At 44.1% G+C, this 22,538-nt stretch overlaps 1 protein-coding gene across 1 annotated transcript in view; it reads left to right on the top strand.

Moving 5' to 3' along the window:
- The window catches only part of CXCL14 (C-X-C motif chemokine ligand 14), a 32,035-nt gene extending 9,841 nt beyond the window's left edge, over positions 1-22,194 (top strand). Inside the window, exons 3-4 of the mRNA XM_088475086.1 lie at positions 11,991-12,101; positions 20,493-22,194. Coding sequence (XP_088331212.1) covers positions 11,991-12,101; positions 20,493-20,508 — 127 coding nt within the window. The 3' untranslated portion in view covers positions 20,509-22,194. The remainder of the gene's footprint in view (positions 1-11,990; positions 12,102-20,492) is intronic.
- The last annotated feature ends 344 nt before the right edge of the window (positions 22,195-22,538 follow it).

Here is a 22,538-nt window from a genome sequence, read left to right as displayed (position 1 = left end):
CCTAATGCTAACCCCCCTTCCCGCACCCTAAACCTATCCCTCCCCCGGGGGTTGCCTAACCCTAACCTACCCCTGGGGGTTGCCATACCCTAACACCCTGTCTCCGTAGCCTAACCCTCCCCGGGGGGTGCCTAACCCTAATCTCCCTCTGGGGTCCCTAAAACTAATCCCCCCACGGCTAACACCTTACAGGGCCCCCCTTACCTTCGTTCGAGATGCCGACATCGGGCTAAAGATAGGCATCGGGATTTAGATGCCTAGCTTTAGTCCCGGGTCAGGCTTCTGACGGCCGGCATCCCGGCCGCCGGTAAATTAACTATATCCCATCCCATATAAAGTTACGTTTACTTGTGTTCTTTGTATATTTCATGCATAATATAAAAATGTCTGTCCATATATTCAGGATTATTTCCAGAGCTGCAGCGATATACAGAATAATCACTATGCTCACTACTAATTTGGCTACTGAGCATGCATTAATTAATTTCAGGCATGCACACTGCAAGGCCCAGAGTAGGTGGATGGATCGTAGGTGGATGGATCCGATGCCATCTGTAGCGTTCAAATATAATGAATAGTTATCGAGGCACATATGTACATCAGTGGACACAGGACCTGATTCATTAAGGATCGCTATTGCGATCGCAGCTCCGTAATCGCACGCTGGTCTGCTGTGAAAATATGCTAATGAATGCTATCGCAATGCCGTCGCACTGCCGGCATAGAGATGTCCACTGCCTCCCACTACCGCTATCTCACATCTGTAATACCTTGCAAACCTCCATAAACATCGGCAACATCGAGTACCATCGGTACCTCATGCAGAATTACAGCAGCCACGACCCTACTTAGAAATTGCTAACCTTGTAGCACGCAGTAAGTACTCAATCACACTGGCTAATTTATGCACGCCCCTGCAACGGCGTTCAAACGGACAGGCACGCCTGTGTTTCTCCGACCCCCTCCCCAAATGCTCACTGCCTGTCAATCAGTCTGCGTGGTCTGTGTGATCGCAGTGGTGCCTTCTCGCACGCGCACTGCGATGCATATGGATGCACAGTACGCAACAATTGTCCAACTGCGTGCGCTGTTGCAGTTGCGATCCTTAATGAATCAGGCCCACAATGCATTGCAGCTTTAATGAATGGGGGCAGAAATATTTGTCTACTTACCGGCTGGAATCTATCAACATCTTCTTGCAGGGCCAGCTCCTTGATACCCAGCTGTCTTCACTCCCGGGATTATGACTTGGGTGAAGTAATGCGCACGCGCTAGTGCCCATTATCGGGTAGGGATGCTTTGGTTCCCTCTGCAGGCCACTGTGCTGTAAGCAGCCCATTAGCTTCTATTGACAACGCCACCTACAGGATTGTATGGGGCATGCTGTGCCGTAAGTCGGTCATATCTGCTGTGGACCCTTTTTAATACATATGGGGATCCCTATGTATTGCAGTAAACCCCTGGCAATGGCTGTTTTCTGCATTACTACATCCTGACCCCAAGTCTGTCACTTAAAAATGTGAAAAATGTGAAAAACACCTAGAAACATCTGTGCTCACATGTTTAACGGAGCAATTCACATTGATTAATAGGCTCCTTAGATACATGTAATGGTGCCAACTATGGGTTGGGTATGGGTTCCCGGTGGTCGGAATGCCTCCGGTCAGAATACTGACAGCAGCATCCCAGCAGTCAGAATCCCGACACCCGTAGGTAAGTATACTACCACTAACCCTTACCCCTGCCCCTCCCAGGTGCCTGAACATAACCCCCTCCTAGTGCCTAAACCTAATCTCCCCCCTCCCCACATCCTAAACCTAACCCTCCCCCCTTAGTGCCTAACCCTAAACCTAACCCTCCCCTAATCCGCAATACTTATGTTCGGGAAGCCAGCGGCTGGGATTCTGGAGCCGGGATCCCAATTATCTAATAAGTTCTAGTGGTGACAGAGATCACTTACAGTTGCTGTAGCAGCCGTGTGTTGTGCCCTATTAGGAAATTCCTCTATTGGGCACAGGTTTACCAAAGTGATTATCACATTAATACTCTGTACTTTTATGCAATATCAGGTTCTACTGGAAATATTTGCATTTTTCTTCAACCCTCTGGCACTAATTTCCAGGCCCGGAAAATCATTTTGTGTTTTCCAATGAAAACATTGATGGTCTTGGATCCCTAAGAGTGTCTAGAATAACAGAAAAATGAAGGAAAAAAAAACACAAAATATGAAGCAATTACAATATAGTCTACCAATGGTTAAAAAACCCCTAAAATTTAAGAATAGTCTCAATATTGATCAACGTATTGATATCAATAGGGGAACAACATCAGAAAAATAGATCTGAAAATATTTTATATATACAGTATATATACATTTACATAAACAAGTAATAACTGACACATATATTCAGTCTCTCACCTTTAGAAAAGCTATCATACATTTCTGCTATGGCTGTCGACAGTCATAATTCAATGTCAACATTGTAAATGCCTACATGTCAAATGTCAACATGTCGAAATTCTGATTGGCGGTATTCAGACCATGTTGACATTATGTCTTCAACTTTCTCACCGCATATCCTCCAGACACCATCACTACCAATACAGAGAACACAGGGTCACAGAGAGTAACAAAGCAAAACTAGGAATCAGAGGGAGGTTGCCTGACTCCCCCTAGTCCCCAGATGGAATAACGCATGACACCGTGGTCACTCTGACATTCAATGTTTTTTACACCTATGGCTGAGAATTGCCATGAAATGAGGATGATCTGCATCAGTCCGGTTCCTGAATTTGTGCAAGTACGTCCCTGACAAACTGCTCCAGCCAGAGAGCCAGGTAGTGACCTGAAGGTCCCTACAAGCACCTGAGTAACTTTTGTCTGCTCCTCCTGTTCTTAAATCCCAAGATTCTTCATTTGATTGAGATTAATTTTGGGTTATATTAGATTTTGTCTTCATTTCAATTGTTTTTGTCTTAATTTCCCGTGTTTCCATCATAGATCTTTTTCTTCCCTCGTTGACTTTCAGGAATTCATATTGGGTGGTGATCGACATCTTTATCTTTATCTTTTAATGTTATTGTGGATGTTGCACAATCCCCTCCCTCCTTTACATTTGTCTGCCACCATTCTGTCATAGAGCCAGTTTCTGTTGACGCCCCCCCCTCATAACCTCTTGTTCTATCTCGTTTCATCAACATCCTGCTGCCACATTTTCCCTTCTTGTCTACATATGCCATCTGGTTTGAATTCAGTCAATTCCTAATCTAAACGTCACTATTTCTTTGCCATTATTTGACATGTTTGGGTCATATAAAGAAAAACAAAATTGCTTATTTAAACTAAAATTGATTCTGCTTCATTTCCACTCCAATAAAGTCATGTCATCCTTTTATTTGAACCTGCAAACCCTATACACTTATAGGGATAGGAAAAGTAACGGTGAGCATTCATTTAAAAGTTTCAAATTGAAGTAATTTTCAAAATTGGTAATTGACGTGTTTGGTCACATGTAGAATCCGGTAGTATTTATTTACAAACACAAGTCAAAAAGAAATGTTGGCTTTGCCGAGAAATCCATGGCAGTATGCCTCCTCCCGCAGCCTGGAATGTGTCCATGACGTAGCTGTTGATGGCTTGTTGTTACTCATGAAGCCGCACAGCCCAGCACAGTGGAAGTGTTATTCTCTGTGGCGGGAAGGGCTGCGTGCCAGAAAGAAAAAATACTTTGCACATCTGAAGCGTTGTATGGTGATGAAACAGGGGTGAATGCTTGTCAACCTTGGGAATAACAACTTTGGAGAAATTGGCAAACTAACTTGATCCATTATCCACCCACAATATAACAAATTAAGAAAGCTGTAGTGCCACGGGAGGCCTTTCCCTGGTATGCACATGTAAAACAAACCTAGTACAAGTGCAGAAGAGCACTACTGCACAAAACATATATATATATATAAAACGTGAGCGGAACCCTATTTTTTGTGGTTTTGGCAAAACCGCCCTCAAGTGTTTTAGTTTGGATTCGGTTTTGGCTTTAGATTGCTTTAAAATTGATAAAACAGCTAAAATCATGTAATTTGGATCTGTTTACATGCAATCCAAAACCTGAGATTTGTTTTATAAATCCGAATTCCGAGCTTACAGCAGACCCGAGCCCCAAAAGTGATCCAAGGTAGGACTTGAATTGACTTAAAACCCCTAAGTTCGGGTGTGTTAATTTTTCAGGAAAACTGAACTGCACATCTCTAATACAGTATATAATACAGATGTGCGCCGACCCCCGTGTTTTGGTTTTGGTTTTGGATCCAGATTCACCTTTGTGTTTTGGTTTTGGATCTATTTAAAAAAAAAAAAAATAGAAAAAACAGCTAAAATGATTTTGACCTGTTAGTATGCAATCCAAAACCTGAGTTTGTTTTTTAAATCCAAGTTCCGAATTTGGAAGATCCCAACCGGAACTAGGTTCAACTTGGTACCCCAAAGTGATTCCCAACTCGGACTCTATTAGATTCAGAAGTTCAGGTGTGTTAGTTTTTCAGGAAAACTGAACCGCACATCTCTAATATATAATAGAGATGTGCGCCGACTCCCGTGTTTTGGTTATTGATCCAGATTCACCTTCGTTTTTTTGTTTTTGGATCTGGTTTTTGAAAAAAATTTTAAATAGAAAAAACAGCTAAAATGATGTAATTTTGACCTGTTAGCATGCAATCCAAAACCTGAATTCGCCTTTTAAATACAAATTCCGAACTGCGGGAAGATCCGAACCGGGATTCGGTTTGACACGGTACCCCCAAGTGATTCTGAACTCGGAGTTGGTTCGACTTGGAGCCCCTAAATTTGGTTATTGATGGTTCTTTGAGAACCGGGCCCCCACATCTCTAATATATAATGATACATTTGCACCAATTTTAGAGCAGATTACCAGTAAATCTACTTTTATCGTCATTATCAATGGAGATTTCATCAGTCTTCACAGTTGCATCAATATTAAGTGGCACAGCCGAGTCTGTCTTATTATAATCACCAGAAATTCAATGGCCAACTTTAAAGCTAGCAAGGGTGGAACTGTAATGGGTGCAGGGAATGCTGTTGCTACAGGACTAGGAAGCTTAGGGGTCCCATCTAGCATGGTAAGAATAGATGACACTGTATTGAATACCAAAAGGGATATTCTGCAAAGTACTTGCTACAATAGTAGTGTACTCAATACAGTGTATTGAATATACTAGATCATGGCAAATAGTTTGTAGGCTTATCCATTTCTACCAGCTCGCTGCCTCACAGTGGATCATGTGCAGCAGATTTGGTGCAATGTGAGCGGAAGGCACTGCAATTTGGCAAAATGTGAACTGGGGCACTACAATGTGGTTTATTGTGAACTGAATTGGAGGCACTACTGTGTGGCATAATATGAAATGGGGGAAATACAATGTGGTTTAATATGAACTTGGGGCACTACAATGTGGCATCTTGTGAACTGAACTGGATGCCCTACTGTGAGGCATAATATGAACTGGGGGAACTAAAATGTGGTTTATTGTGAACTTGAGGCACTACAATGTGGTATAATGTGAACTGAACTGGAGGCACTACTGTGTGGCATAATATGAACTGGGGGCACTAGTATAGATCATAAAATTAGCTAGGACACCACTATGGGACATAAAATGTAAAACCTCTGTGAAGAGAAGTGCATCTCTAGAAGCTTTGCGGGCTCCTGCAAAATTTGTCTATTGGGCCCATAATGTTTTAGTTATGCCCCTGAGATAGGGGATTCATTATTGTCATTGTCACTAGTGACACTGGCTGGCAATGCAACAGAAATAATAATACTATCAACAACAAGCAGAGCTTTATAGGAAAGAGTAAGCAGAAGTATTGCATGCTGGGAAAACAGTGGATAGTGGCCCTCATTCAGAGCCGTACGCTCTGAGCAGAGCGCACGCTCTGCATGAGGGCCGGGCTCCTTTTTCATGGAGCGTCCTCCTGGACGCTCGTATAGCTGTGGGTCACCACCCACAGGCTATACGAGCGTGCATTTTGATGGCCGCGATGGTCGTGACCATCGAAATTGCGAGCCGGAGCCTGCGGTTGAGGTTTTCAACCGCAAGCTCCGGAGTGATTTTGGCTCTATCAGAGCCAAAATCACTCCCACTGACATCACTAGTGATGTCAGTGGGCCGGCTTCTGACGGGAGGCGTTCCCGTGGGAACGCCCCCGTCAGGGAGGCACGCCCCCGGCACGCCCACCAAAGGGGGCGTGCTGTCAATCAACATTGACAGCACGCCCCCTTTGATCGGACACAACGAGCGAAGGAAAGTCCTTCGCTCGTCGTGTCTGGCGCATGCGCACGACGGAGCTCCCTCCGTCGTGCGCATGCTCAGTGCAGACCATCGACCCACTTGCGAGCGTACAGCCGCTCGCGAGTGGGTCTGAATCAGGCCCAGTGTCAGCTTTGGCCATAATAACTGGGGAAACACTGCAACTAACTGATCCATTACTATCATCACTACTATCCAGCGCCTGTTTTTTATATTTATCCCCCTAAATTTCATAATTATAATTATTTTCGGGATTAGGACATTGCATCATCGATTTTACATACGCAAATGTAATAGCACAATGTGTCTTGCAAAAAGTAAGACAGTTGGTTGCATAGTCAAGTACTACAAACCACTGGTTGTGAAAATAAATGACTAAGGGGTCTAGTTACTAAGCAGTGTTAGGAGACAGAGTGAAAAGTGATAAGGTACCAGCCAATCAGCTCCCAGCTGTCATCTCACAGGCTGTGTTTGAAAAATGACAGTTGGGAGCTGATTGGCTGGCACCGTATCACTTTGTCTCCTAACACTGCTTAGTAAATAGACCCCTAAGAGCTAAGGGACAGAGCAGTTCTCTCCCAGATAGCAATAGGTATCTCAGCCACTAGCCACAGAGGACAAATAAAGCCTTTTACCGGTACTATGCACTATGGTACACCAAATCAATTCAATATTGTCAATTTCAATTGCTTGATGGATCTTGTCCTGTTATCCTACTCCAGTACCAACCCAATCCTTCCACAGAGGATGAATTGACCGGGATCACTATATAGTTATAGAATAGAAATTCATCAAAAGAGAAAATTGAAGCTGGTATAATGAGAATTTGCACCCTGGTGAGATTGCCTGTGGCGCTAAGAAAAACTTGATTGCCCATAAAGTTGACAGCGCTGCTTTGTACATCTCTATCTCTTCATCTTTTCAAGAGCTCAATGTTTTTGGCTCATCTGAAGATGTACATATTCTTATTACTCACTCAGCTCTATGTTACGGCTCCTTAGAGATATATCATTCTGAACATCTGCTTAACCTCTATACTGTATAACATGCTGCAAAGTTGTCCCTAATTTCCGGGGATAGTATCAAGTTTTAAAAAAGTGTCCATGAAAATGATCATTCTACAAATATCCCTATTTTTTGTTTAGTAATAACCAATTGCACAATGAAATTTCTATCTATCTATCTATCTATCTATCTATCTCATGTCTATCTACCTAACTATCTATCTATCTATCTATCTATCTATCTATCTATCTATCTATCTATCTATCTATCTATCTTCAGAGTCTTATTGATTTTAGGCTTTGTAATAAGCTGTTATGATTACAAATGGCAAGGTTACAAGTAGTGATACTTACCATGGTAAATGTGAGGAACAGACAGGAGGGCTAGAGGGGCAGTTACACCCTGGACTACACCCCCCCCCCCATACTGTACGGGCTGCTTCTACGCTTGTTTCTGGCAGTTATCTAATTACGGTCAGGATGGTTCTGCGTCAAAGCAACTACAATACTGATCCCAGCAATGGCTGCCTATAGGAATAACTGGCAGCTGGCAGTAGTGAAAAAACAGCTATAACATGCAGATTAGCCTGTCATCTTACTCTCACTGCTGACCCTTGCGTCAGACATTGGAGGAGCAGGGCAGAGAGTGGAGACTCGCCAGTTAGTCTTTAGCACAGCGTTGTGAGGTACATATGCTAGGGCTAACACAGTGGCGTAACTATAAATTTTGCTCCCCCCTGCCAAAAATATTTCTGAGGCCCCCCCATGGCATTTTGGTAAAATAATTACAGGGCCATTTATACGCAATTTGGCTCCCAGTGCAAAAGTTAAAAATGTGCCCCACCCCCCTAGACAGTTTGTAGTATTTAGTATTTTTCCTCCTTGTAGTAATGCCCCTTACACATTATACCACACACCGTAATGCCCCTTACACATTATTCTACACACCATAATGCCTATTACACATTATGCCGCACACTGTAATGCCTATTACCAAAGTGCCACTTACATATTTGCCCCGACACCATTTTATACCCCACAGTAAGGCTTCTAATTACTTTTAAATTACCTGCTCGTTGTCAGGGGTCTTATACAGTGCCCCCAGTTTTGGCCCACCTATGCAGTGCCACTTATAAAATTCCCCCAGTAGTAGTTCCACCAGTGCAGTGCCCCCAGTAGTAGTCCCACCAGTGCAGTACCCCCAGAAGTAGCCCCCCCAGCAATGCCCCCAGTAGTAGTCCCCCCCAGGAGCAGCCCCCCCAGCAGTGCACCCAGTAGTAGTCCCCACAGCAGTACCCCTAGTAGCAGTCCCACCCAGCAGTGCACCCAGTAGTAGTCCCACCCAGCAGTACCTTTAGTAGTAACCCCCCAGTAGTCCCCCCCAGCAGTACCAGTAACCCCCCCAGCAATGCCCCCCAGTAGGCCCCCCAGCAGTACCAGTAGTAGTAACCCCCCCAGCAATGCCCCCATAAGTCCCCCCCCAGCAGCACCAGTAATAGTAAACCCCCCCAGCAATGCTCCCCAGTAGTAGTCCCCCCCCAGCAGTACCAGTAGTAGTAATGCCCCCCAGCAGTACCAGTAGTAGTAATCCCCCCAGCAATGCCCCCCAGTAGTAGTCCCTCCCCCAGTAGTACCAGTAGTAGTAACCCCCCCAGCAATGCCCCCAGTAGCAGTCCCTCCCCCCCCCCCCTGGCCAGACAGTAGGACCTCTAGCATCTGTCTCCTCCGAAGCGGCGGCCATTTTTGGAGAGCCTTTTTTGGCAGATTTCATGCGGACGGCTAGTCCGATGGAATCTGCAGCCACAGTGCCCCACAAGCCCCCGCGCCCCCAAGCCACCGCGGGGTCTGCGGGGGCTGTAGTTACGCCACTGGGCTAACAGTGTTGGCTTCTAATTCGATATAATACCCATGTCCACTTCTTGGAGTGCTGGTTGGGAAATGGCTATTCTGCATGTACTTGGATGAATGCTGTAGATCAGTGGTTCTCAAACTCGGTACTCAGGACCCCACATAGGTCACGTTTTCCAGGTCACCCAGGAGGTGCACAGGTGTATTCATTACTCACTGACACATTTTAAAAGATCCACAGGTGGAGATAATTATTTTACCTGTGATTCTGTGAGGAGACCTGGAAAACATGCACTGTTTGGGGTCCTGAGAACAGAGTTTGAGAACCTGTGCTGTAGATTATTGCAGAGTTGATCAGTTGGGATAGACCAGGTGATTTAACAATCAACAGTACATAAGGGTTTGTGACAGGTAACACCCTGGTGTCTCTCAAACACTAAGGAGTCGCACCAGCTCTGTATTGCTGCTCACTAGCTGTCATGTGCCCAGGGAGCCCAGGATCAGAGAATGAGGCAAGGGCAGTAACAGGCAAGACATAAAACATGGGGCAAGCCAGGAAGAGACATAGGGGGAGATGTACTAAACCTTGGTAAGTGATTAAGTGGAGAGAGATAAAGTACCAACCAATCAGCTCCTACATGTTGTGTTTGAAAAGTGATTTAGGAGCTGATTGGTTGGTACTTTCTCTGTCCACTTTATCAATCTTAATGGCTTAGTACATCTCCCCCATAGAGAATTAATTAGGCAACATCAGTGCAGACAAGCATAAGCAAGGAGTCCAGCGGTAGCAGACAATAGACCTGATTGGGCAGGGAAGGACAGACCATGAAATGAGTGGGCAAACAAGGAACATGAGGGATAACCGTATACTGTGGGCATGGGAGTGGCAATGTATATTGTAGGCACAGGAACTGTTCTTTATACTGTGGACTTGGGAGCTGACATCATGACTACTTGTATTTATTTATCATGTTTTCTCATTAGAGATTAAAAATTGCATTCAATTATGTGTTTTTAAATGTTTTCTTATGTTCATGTTATGCTTTGAATTCACTCCGTCCATTGGCTAAATAGAAACAGATGAAATAGGTTACATTGGAAACAGGGTGAGACAATTTAGGGGTATATTCAATTAGCCGCGATAAGCCGTTTTCGGCTAAAAAGTTTCGCCGATGACGTCATTTCACCAGGCGAAAACTTATCCCCGTATTCAATTCCAAAGACTTTTCGCCGGTGCAGAAAGTCAATGCATTGGAATTGGCAAAAAAGATTTGCCTATGAAAGCTGGAGGAAAAAAGTGCAGAATTGGAGTTTTGAGGTGCAAACTTGCGGGAACCCCCCTGCACCCTTGGGACAGTCCCCCAAAGCTAAAGCTAAAATTTTTTAAAAATACTTAAGTACATCCCAAACAACCACTTTCATTTTGGGGGCGAAAAAAAACAACGTTGGGGGACAAATTTAAAAACTAGCGAAATAGACTCTAGGGGGGTCCCCCAAGTATGGGGCAGGTGTTTTTGGGATTGCAGGTACTTGTGGAAAGTGTTTTTAAATTTTTTTAAAACTTCACATATGCTAGCACCCATTTTCATGTACCCCAAATTTGCTGGGATTAGTTATTTTGATGAAAAAATATTGCTTAATGCCATTCTTCACCACTTATGCAAAGACGCTAATAGCAAGCTATTGAGAAAACTTAAGTACCCAGATTAGCTTTATTAGGGGTACTAGAACACCCCTATAGTGATCCCCTATGTTAGTGCAGCTTTTCGAGGGGTACAGACTGTTTACCCCATTTTTGACAGGACTTTTCGCCAAGCCCGAATTCGCCGGGTTCGATTTTCACTGATTTTTAATTGAAAATGGGGATAAGCGGGGACGCGCAAGATACTTTTTCGCATGGAAAACCAGCGATGATGGCGAAAAGTCCGGCATGCGAAAAGTACTCAACTTTTTGCGGCTAATTGAATATGCCCCTTACTGTCAGATTAGAACAGGGAATTGTGTTTTTTTCGGTCCAAATAAATGAAAACTAGATAAAAATATAAAGGGACCAAGGACACTGTTTATTGAGCCACTTAGTTGTGCTTGTCTGTCATACAACATGTTGCCAGCCCTTCACAGTGAGCAGATACAGTTCCACAGATGCCTACGTTATATCCAGGTTTCAAGCTATAAAGCAACATAAAACCCAACATACTATACACAGCCTGGGAGACTCGGAAGCTGCACCTCAATGTCAGTAAACACACCGTACTAACACTAAGGGATGTTGGTCCTTCCACTATTCTCTCCCCGCTCTCTCTGAACACTTGAGGAGTGATGGCCCTTCTTACCAAATTATGCTATTGACTAAGGAATTAAAAGAGTGATGTATCAAACCTTCTAAATAAGACAGGGGAAGGAGTTCCCCATAGCAACCAATCAGGGCGTAGATATCATTTTATAGAATGTACTAATTTAATGGTAGCTAGGAGCTGATTGGTTGCTTGCTATGGGTAACTTCTTCAGCTGACGCTGACCATTTTAGAAAGTTCTTCATCTGAGTGCCTATCCCCTTACTGTAGCTATACCATGGGCTAAGAGCATGACCATGTTTACCATTTAAGTCGCATTAGATCACACTTTGGTTACCACGGGCGACCTTCCACCCATTGTCAAGTGCTGTTTTAATTTGAAAGTATGCATGCAGTCATTATGTCATTACAGTCACCAACTCTGCCATCTACACCTTTATAATTGTCTATATTAATAGCTATGCCTAGCCTTCTTTTTTATTTCTTCTAATAATAATAATTATGTTGTTTGCTGTAGTGTCACCATGCACGTGTCAAGACATAGAGGGCAACAGTACTGCCTGCACCCTAAACTACACAGCACAAAGAAGTTCCTGAAGTGGTACACAATTTGGAAGGAGAAGAGCAGGTATGTATAGCAGAAGTAATATGTAACTTTCTTAGCAACTGCTGTACAGTTACTACACCCTCATTGCACTATGGGGTCTATTCACTAAGCCTTGGAGCGAGATAAAGTGGTGAGGGATAAAGTACCAACCAATCAGCTCCTAACTATCATTTTTCAAAGACAGCCTGTAAACTGACAGTTGGCAGCTGATTGGTTGGAACTTTGGGGCAGATGTACTTATCTCTGGAAAGTGATAAATTAAAGAGTGATAAACTACCAACCAATCAGCTCCTAACTGTCCCTTTTCAAACACAGCCTGTAACATGACAGTTGGGAGCTGAGTGTCTGGTAGTTTATCCCTCTCCAATTTATCACATTCCAGAGCTTAGTACACCTTCCCCTCATCTCTCTCCAAGGCTTAGTGAATAGACCCCTATATATCATTCTAAAGTTTGGATGGGTAACGCAAAGCCAGTAATGTAAAATATACCCAATTAAATAAAGTTCCTTAAATACTTTGAAACTAAATTATTATACGTTTAGAGTAGTTCTTCTCTTCACCCTTGCACCTAATATCGGGGTGGTACCACATATAAATGTGCAAAAGCCGTATGTACTATAACGGAGATTGGCTCTAGATAAACCTAAAAGACAACGGGTATTCAGGAGCTCATTCATGCTAGATGTGCTCGCTCACAGCCTGCATATGCAAATCCAGCGCACGCCCACCAAGGCAGGCGATCGCACGGCAAGGCATAAGCACGCCCACTATGTGTTGGCGTGCGATCACTTAGTGTATGCAGACGCCCACCAGCCATTCATAAGACGCCCACTTGCGCACGTCATCTCCTGGAAGTGCATGAAACCATTGGTACATCGAGCACTATCGGATGCGATCGCATCGCTTGAGGTTGACTATACCCTGCTGCAAGCACTGCGATCACTTCAGTGTGAAATCCCACCAAGTGACGTGTACTCTGACGCTGCCATTTAATTATGCACGCCTCTGAAACGGCGTTGCAACACTCAGGCACCCCTGCATTCGCACCTCCACTCCCCCGATTCTAGTGGTCTGCCCCTGTCACCACCAACAAATGGCTTCTCCTGTCACTCACTCTGCTCGGCTGTCTATGCTCAACGAGGAACGCATTTCTGATCTTTCGCAGTGGTTTACGCACGCGCATTGCAATGCATATGCATGCGCAGGTTGCAAATATCGGACAGCCACGAGCGTTCGCATCCTAGCGAGCGGGTCTGAATCAGCTCCTCTGAACGAAAGATAGCATGTGATTGGACGGGAGCCAATCATTTGCCTTCACCTCCAAATGCCTGAAACCTATGTGTGTCCTATCATATACTGTACAGCCATCAGGTTTTATGGTTGGAGGCAGTATGATTGGAGTAGTAGTTCCGATGTTATTTGTTCTGTAAACGTAAACCAGATAATTACAACCCAGAAGTAAGTAGAGCCATATATCCTTTAGAAATTAGATTTTTTTTTACATTCTATACTTGTAATAAGTCACATGATGCAGTGTACCAAGAATTAGCAGCAAAACCCTGCAGGGAGCCTCCAAAGTGCTTAGAAAACCCATTAAACCTCAAACTCCTTTGCAGCCCTGTTAAGAGTATTACTTCCTCACTCCATCAAGGAGCATAGTCTATGTTTCAAGTGGTGCACCGCTGATTAACAAGTGCCCAAAGAAGTTCAGTCAATAGTTTATTTAAAAATAAAAAGTCGCCAAAGTTCTTGTTTATTTATAAAGTGCAGCAAACGTTTAAGATAAAATGCACTATGTAATATTAAAGATACCATTGACGCAGCCCTGACCTAGAGGTAGAAATCTCGATTATCATGTTTTATGTTGACTGAGAAAGTGGAGAATAGAGATATAGTAGAGTTTTTTTTTTTGCAGGGATTAAAGCTTTAGTAATATCTGGAGACTTAGGGCCTTGAAACTTACGCAGTAAGATATTCGACGCAAATGTTTACGCAGTTGAGCGATCTTCGGTGATCTGCGCTCGCATTTGAGTTGCACTGCGCAAGTTTCAAGTTACTTTACCGACGGAGATTGCGGTGAGTATTTGGCCGCAGTGTGATTTGACAGTCAGGGACCGTCTGCGGGAGGTAACCGGGAAGTTCCGGCAGCCTTTCTGAGTAACCATAGGCTTAAGGGGGAGGGGGCTTAGACTGCACTCCCTAATTTTAAACATAGTAAGAGGTGCTGCCATGCTGAGACTTGTAGTACAACCATAGGGTTACTCAGAACTTCAATAATGGACTGATCTATGAGCGATGGCATCCGGACAGCCGGTATAACAGCAGTAAATATTTAGAAATAGCATTACATACCTAGCATAGAGCCTGATCCATCACGGATCATAATTGCAACCGTGTACTCAGATCGGCCGATGGCGCGCACTGCGCTTGCATATGCACCGAAGTGCACGTGCGCAGGTTAGCATTGCCAGTGGCGTCACGCGGGGTGACACCAAGGTGCAGACTCCCCCCTCAGTGACAGGAGCCGGGTGCTGCACTGTAGCATTAAGTGCAGCACTCGGTTTCTGACACTGTGAGGGAGTTGGCACTGCAAACAGGGCAGTCCGCACCTCCGGCACCCCCCCCATCCCCAGTAATAACCACGTGGGTTCGGGTTGCAAGGCCCTGCCCATTTCCCAGTGTCCACGCCCTGCCAGCGAGGCCACGCCCCCTTTTCATCGGCATCTCTCCCCGCACCAAGTGACACCGCGGGGAGGGATGCCACTGAGCATTGTGATTGCACTACGATCACGCAGGCAGATAGAAAGCCATCACAGAGTGAGTGATGGGACGTCAGCGTTTGGGGGTGGTGACGGGGGAGTGGCCGGAGAAAAGCAGGCGTGTCTGTCCGTTTGAATGCCGTTACATGGGTGTGCATAAATTAGACACTGCGACGGTATACGCAGCTTGTGTGCTCACTGCGTGCGACGAGACTTGCAATATCTGAGACAGGTCAGACCTGCTGTAATTCTGTGTGAGTGTCCGATGTTACTCGATGGCACCGATGTATACGCAGGACTGCGAGGTGTTACGTATTGGAGAAAGCGGTAGTGGGGGCGTCTCTATGCTGGCTGTGCGATTGCAAATATTTGCATATTTTCGCAGCACAACTACGTGTGATTACACAATCGCACTCGCAATGGCGACCCATGATGAATCAGGGCCCATAGTCCTTTCTAGATATAATATGTTCATTTATTTTGTAACGTTCTCAAACGTATATGAGTTATACCTATTCATTTTCCAAAAGACTCTTTTCAGCGAAGCGCTGTTTAAATTTAGATCTGGTTAATGTTCCCAGACACTTCCCGTCCTAATCTTGTCAGGAAAGTGATAATGAGACACAGTTGACATCTATAAATAGCAGCGGTGAGTGGAAATCTAACTTTCTTCTGGAGGGCAGTAAGTTCAGATTAGACTAGAAAATTCACTTTAATGATTTTATTGAGAAGCAGCATGTGCCACTCCATCGTGAGGATCTGCAGCTGTCGGCGTAGAGATTTCTCTCGGGAATACCGATTTGCAACACACATCCAGCCACGAGAAAATAGGAACGTCTTATATAAAACCTAAATTAGAGAAACAGTAAATAATACTGGCCTCTATTTCTCTCCTGTTTTTAAGTGCTTTAAAGTTTTGCTAATTGTTTTAACTTTAGTGCTCCTGATGATAACTGTCATCTTAGAATTAAAAGTTAAGGACCTGGTTTAGAGGTGGACACTGCTGCGTTCGCTCTTGCGTCTGTTGGCGAAGTTGCGGCTGCGATAATATGAAAATGACAGTATCCAGTGGCGGCTCCCGAGGTGGGACTGCAGCGCAGTCCAAAATTCAAATAGGGGAACCACACCAACTGCCAGTGATGTTTGGCAGTGTTTAGAGTGGCAGTTGGTGTGGCTCCCCTATTTGAATTTTGGACAGCGCTGCAGCCCCACCTCGGGAGCCGCCACTGATAGTATCTGTCTTGCCCTGGTGCGTCTGAATGAGCAAGCCTTGAAACGCCCACTTTCAGCACCTCTGTAAAACTGGCGGTGATTCTTGACACACCACCATCAGCTCGCCATCGTATGCACCATTGACACTTGCACCAGCCATATGTTCTCCTTCTGAACATGACCGCTGTGGTTACAGCTCTGCGTCTGAGAACGCAGACGCTTTCACTGACACGCCCATGACAATCCCATAACACGCCCATGGCAATGCCATAACGTTCACTGCAGGCCACCTCCCAGTCACCTCCAAGCATCTCCCATCACGTTGCCACCCAATATCTGATACCGCTTGTCCCAATCGCAGACTTTTTGCGCAAGCGCAGTGGAAAATAATTGCTCAACTACGTGAACATCAACATTGCGTTCAAATTGACCTCACCTCTGAATCAGCCCCTAAGTGTGGAGGGAATAGGCAGTGTCTGGCACTCCAGCTGCTGGGGAACTACATATCCCAGCATGCCCTGCCACAGTTTTAGCATGCCCTGAGGGCAAAACAGTGGCAAAGCATGCTGGGATATGTAGTTTGCAGTTTGCAGCTGGAGCGCCACATGTTGCCTACCCTTAGTGTAAGGATGTGAAGCTCAGACTTACTCTTCCAAACTATGATTATTCTTCCTATGACCAGTCACAGTTTCGTCACATCTATCTAAGTTCTACCCTCACCTTATTTCAGTATGAGAATTACTGCATCACTCTGTGAGCTAAAATCATTTCCATAGTGGAGCACAATGCGGCTTATTCTGGGTCAGAAGGATCTCTGTGCATGGATGCAAATGGCGGGTTTACACTTGTATGAGTATGTCTGTCCTATTCTGAGTCAGACAGAACTCAGGGTCTCATTCAGACCCGCTCGCGAGCGCTATACGCTCGCAAGCAGGTCGATGTTGCACAAATGCGCATGCGCGCGACGGAGGCGCCTCCGTCGTGCGTATGCGCGAGACCCGAATAACGATGGGGTAGCCGTCGTTATGGGTCTCGCACCAAAGGGGGCGTGCTGTCGATGGTGATTGACAGCATGCCCCCTTTGGTGGGCGTGCCGGGGGCGTGGCTGCCCAGACGGAGGCGTTCCCATGGGAACGCCTACCGTCTAGGTCTGGCCCCACTGACATCACTAGTGATGTCAGTGGGAGTGATTTTGACTCTGATAGAGCCAAAATCACTCCAGGGCTTGCGGTCACCGAGACCCTACCGCAAAGGTCTCGTCGCAAGCCCGATGGTCGCAATAGTCTTGACCATCGCGACCATCATCATGGACGCTCGCATAAGCTGTGGGTGGTAACCCACAGCTATGCGAGCGTCCAAAAGGCCGGTTCGCAAAAAAAAAAAACACGCCCTGATTCAGAGCGGGCGCTTTGGGCCAGCCACTGGGAGGCAACAAGGTGAGAATACAGAACCGCTTCCGCCTTGTGGAAGTGTCGTGGGCGTGTATGCGATGCTCCGTGCGATTCTGAGTCCTGCGTATGGGGAAGAAGCCTCTTTCTGATGGATGTCTTGCACCTATCATGGGGCTGGTGCAAGTGCTGGTATTAAGGATGATGGTTGCAGCCGGGGCCGTAACTATGGGTGTGCGAGCGGTACCACTACACAGAGCGCAGAGCACCGCCACTCACCCACAACCCCGGCATCTGGCTAGCAGGGTGCCTGAAAATGCATCCTGTAGCCAATATCTCTGCAGCAGTGCCACCTTGAGCATCCTTAGGACACTTCAGACGTGCACACCGCTGCCCTTACAGCTTCCTGGAGCATCCACAGGATCCTCCAGGCATTACTGTAAATCCCGGGGATTGTGGCCCCACCCCCTACGTGTGTCAAAAGTTACGGCACTGGTTGCAGCAGCTGGCATAAAATCAAGGGTTTCAGTTTGCAGACACAAACCATGCAGCATGGTCAATCAAACAGCCTCGTTTGTCATCCGCGGGAGCGCGCAATTGAGGGTACACACTACACGATGTAGACGATTTGTCGTTCCAATATGACTAATCATCCCGATATCGTCCTAGTATTTACCCACCCTAATTCGCACATTTACTAACAATTAAAAGTCAATATAAAAAAAAAGTGTCTGTTAGAAAATGTGCGATTTAGCCCCTGATACACAACGTCGATGTTGATCCATTTCGATCGATTTTTAATCGATCAAAATGAACCTTTAGTAAATTTAACCCTTGGACTCCTGCTGTTCATTCTGTCTGACCACCTTTTCCTTGCCCTCTGTCTTACCTTCAAACATGTTCTTCCTCATAATTTTCCATGGAACTTTATTTTTCCTTCCCTGAATTCCAGTTTGTCCAGCCTTAAGCTGGGTACACACTATTCTTGTCCCAACATGGCTTTAGGTAGATAGGCTGATAGGGCTGATAATTGTGTAGTGTGCCTGCAGCACCTGGCCCCGATGGTTGGTCAAAAACTGGTCGGAATGGCTGCCAATATAGTGAGTGCTGCACACGCTGTTATTAGAAAGCGCAGTTTGTACGGACATCGGCCCGATATCTGCTTATTAATCAGCATTCCCCTATTGAGATGAGTCAATTAGGAATTGAAAGGATTGTTTTGAAATAAACGATTTTAGGGTAGTGTGTACAGTGTACACAGGTGGCTTTCGGGATCTTTGTGGTCAATCTGAATTGGTCTAGCTTTACTTACATTTTTGACTCTTCTATGAGACAATGAGGTAAGCCCCTGCCCATAGCTAGTACGAGCGGTGCCACTATCCAGGGTGCAAGGCATGGGGGATGGGAGGGGACAGTTCAGTTGCTGCCTCATGGCATCTGTATATTACTTGAAGGGAGACTGGGCCTGCAGATCCAGCAGAGAGCCGCCATGTGTGAAATTAGGTTGCGCCAGGTTCTCAGCTTCCTGGTCCCAGTGGCAGCCAGCCCCATTTTTGTAATGTCATGATGTCACATGTGCGGAATGGCGGGACAAGCCCAGGACGCATTATTGAATTGTTATGGCTTTGGCTTTTCCCCCTGACAGCATCTGGCACCACAGGTGATAGGAAAGTCCGTTGGTACAGATGTGCCCAGATACACTTATAATCATATTTGCCCCACCTAGACCCGTTTGGCACACCATGGACTTTGCAACTTTGCAGCGCCATGCAACTTTTTCTTTTAATATGTGGCTTAATCTGCTACAGGATTTTATACAAAAAAATTAGCAAAAAAGTGCTAATCCTAAGTACTTAGTATACTATTAGCAACTTAGTATACTACTGGCAACTTAACAACTTTGAGATTGCAATTTCATTGTCCTGAGTGGCGTGAGACTCTTTCACATGCTGGGGGAATTAAAGGGAGACAGAAGCATTGGGTTGTAACTGCTATTGAAGCTTCAATTGACATTATACCATTTGTACAATGATAATATTCAACCTTTGTTTACATTAAGGACCTGATTCAGAGCCGCCTGCTAGGAAGCGAACGCTCACACCCAGCATATGCAAATCCGGCCAGGCGATCGCACGGCAAGGCATAAGCACACCCACTATGTCTTGGCGTGCGATCGATTTGTGTATGCAGATGCCCACCAGCCTGTCTTAAGACACCCACTTGCACACATCATCTCCAGGAAGTGTATGCAACCATCGGTACATCGGCTACCATCGGATGCGTTCGCAGCGCTTGAGGCAGACCATACCCTACCGCAAGCACTGCGAGCACTTCAGTGTAAAAACCAGCCAGGTGATGTGTACTATGACGCTGCCTCTTAATTATATATGCCTATTAAATGGCGTTGAGACGCTCAGGCACGCCTGCATTCGCTCCTCCACTCCCCCATTTATAATGTCCAGCCCGTCACCACGCACAAACGGCTTCTGTCACTCACTCTGCTGGGCTGTCTATGCGCAGCGAGTGAACGTTTTCCGATCTCTCGCACTGGTTCGCGCACTGCAATGCATACGTTTGCGCACAATGCGAACCATCGGCAGCTACGAGCGAACACATCCTAGTGAGCGGCTCTGAATCAGGTGCAGAGTTCCATAACAAATGTTAATTTCACCATTTACTTTTTTTTTTGTCATTCAAAGAATTAATTGGACATTCTCTAATGTCTAGAGCACTATACATGGATCCACATGTATTCCTGTAATTAATTATTAAATCAGTTTGTGATATAGTATAAACAGCCCACATACTATAGGATAAAAATGTTGGCATGACAGTGGATTGACCAACAAAATTGGCAATTTGGGTTTTTCAATATGGTCTCTACCATTCCAGCTTCCTAGGAAGGGGGTGAGAACATTTTTAATCAATAACTACTAAAAAAAAGTTCAGTTAGGTTTTGTATACAATCTTATCGAATAATTCATGTGTGAGAGGGTATTTTTTATGTGATTTTGTTTTATTAATAACTGTAAATACAATTTATCTTTTATAGAGTGTATGAAGACTAAGACATCACTACTGTTGCAAGATACCATAACAAAGCACATCAAAAGAAAGTCTGCCCTGAAAGAAGACAAAACTTATGACTTTTATTTCCTGGTTTAAAGACATGTTAATATAAACACTCCTTAAGAGCAGTCAATTTTTACAATTTATAGCCATTTAAAAGATCAACCTTTTGAATTCATAATTGTTTCATGCTCTTTTGAATTTATAACAGTCTTCATAATACTGAAAATGGAAAAGAGACTTTGTGTTATTTTATATGTTGTGCATGTTTAAATTTAAGATTAATAGTATGTGTGAGCTTTATAAGTTCATTTTAATAAGAATGTAATTACTGTAGGTAAAATTACTAATACTTTTTTTTTCCAGTAAACTTTAATTAAATTTTACGTTAAATATTATTTTTTAAGGTGCCACACATCACTTTCTGATAGTCAGTACTAAGTATTTAGTTATTGAGGATCCTCAAGACACCATGTTGGTGAGAGCCCACATTTAATTAAAATCTGTAATTTTGCAGATATTTTACTTGTATGGCCATCATTTCAGCTAACTATTTGTAGGCCTAGGATATAAATATTTTTTGCTTATATAACATTTTTTTCCAAATTTTTGTAAAAATAGCAGGTTTTAGTGAGTGTTGGAGAGCCATCATTTAAACATCTTTTTTTAGATGGTGTAATTTTTTTTAAATGTTGGTGTAAAGCACATTGGCCTTTATTCAGAGGCGGCCATACGGTCTATGACCGCACGGCCGCCTCGATGTTTGTCAAGTGCGCATGCGCACGAGGGAGCCGGCTCCCTCGTGCGCATGCGTGAGACCCGCTACGACCGACAGCGCTGGTCGTAGCGGGTCTCTTTCCAAAGGGGGCGAGCTGTCGATATTGATTGACAGCTCGCCCCGTTTGGAAGGCGGGCTGGGGGGGGTGGCAGCCCAAATGGAGGCGTTCCTATGGGACCAGTTTCTAAGCGACCACTTGCATCCTCCGACCGCCTCTGAATGAGGCCCATTGTCCCTTAAAATTGTCATATTAAAATTAGCTCACTTTTTTTATTTAAAAACATGCACTTGAATGATGGAATTTTCACAAATAATCACATTTTAACAATATAGAATAGATTTATATATCATCTCATATGTGACATAACAACCAAAATAATACCTATGGATTGAGCATAGAGAAGTATAGCTTTTAATTTTGCTTTACTTTTTTTTTATTTTTGTAAGTTAAGCATTGTCTGGAGGGTACATATCTCACAATTATTCAAGCTAGGATCATGCCAATCTCTGTTATCTAAAACATTAGTTATAGATGGTAAAATGATGTGACTTTAACAAAACATAAAATTATAAAAAAATATTTTTTATCTAAAATCCCACACATTTCCTTCAAGATAAAATTGTAAAGTTTTGAAAATGTTTATACACTGTTAGTAAATGCTTAATAGACAGTATTTAATTCAATGTTAAACAGTATGGTCCTTTCTTACAGAACTAGTTGGGTAGATAAAAGCTTTATAATATGTAAATATACTATGATGAAAAAGGTTCGTCTTATTGTGTATATTATCTATATATGTAATGCAGTGTACTGCTAAATTATCATGTTATTTAAGTACATTCAGTTTGTAGAAAGTTGCATGGTGGTTTCTTATTCATTTTTTTAAATAAATTGGGGAAAAATGTTGCCTTGTGTTTTTTTTTATGACAATTTAACTATATTTTGTGCATAGAAAGTTCAATGATGACCCTTACATAAATAGTGTAATTAATAATGGCATATCTGACATGACCCAATTAATGCTGTTTTACCACCTAATAATATTTTCATTCTCAAGAGTTTTCTTCTTCAAATGATTTGATTAGAAGTTTACATGAAGAAAACAGTAGAAAATAGAATATACAACATAGTGTAATAATATTAAAAAACTATATGAAACCCCCAATAGTCTCCAATTAATTCAATAGAAGTGTATCTATAGCTGCTTTTGGTTTTCTAAAGAAGAAAAGGATCATTTCACACCAAAATAT

This window comes from Taudactylus pleione, unplaced genomic scaffold (assembly GCF_031769625.1).
Source record: "Taudactylus pleione unplaced genomic scaffold, aTauple2 ptg000161l, whole genome shotgun sequence".
NCBI lineage: Eukaryota > Metazoa > Chordata > Amphibia > Anura > Myobatrachidae > Taudactylus > Taudactylus pleione.
The sequence above is the reverse complement of the archived record's forward strand: the minus strand, read 5'-3'. Positions and strand labels throughout refer to the sequence as shown.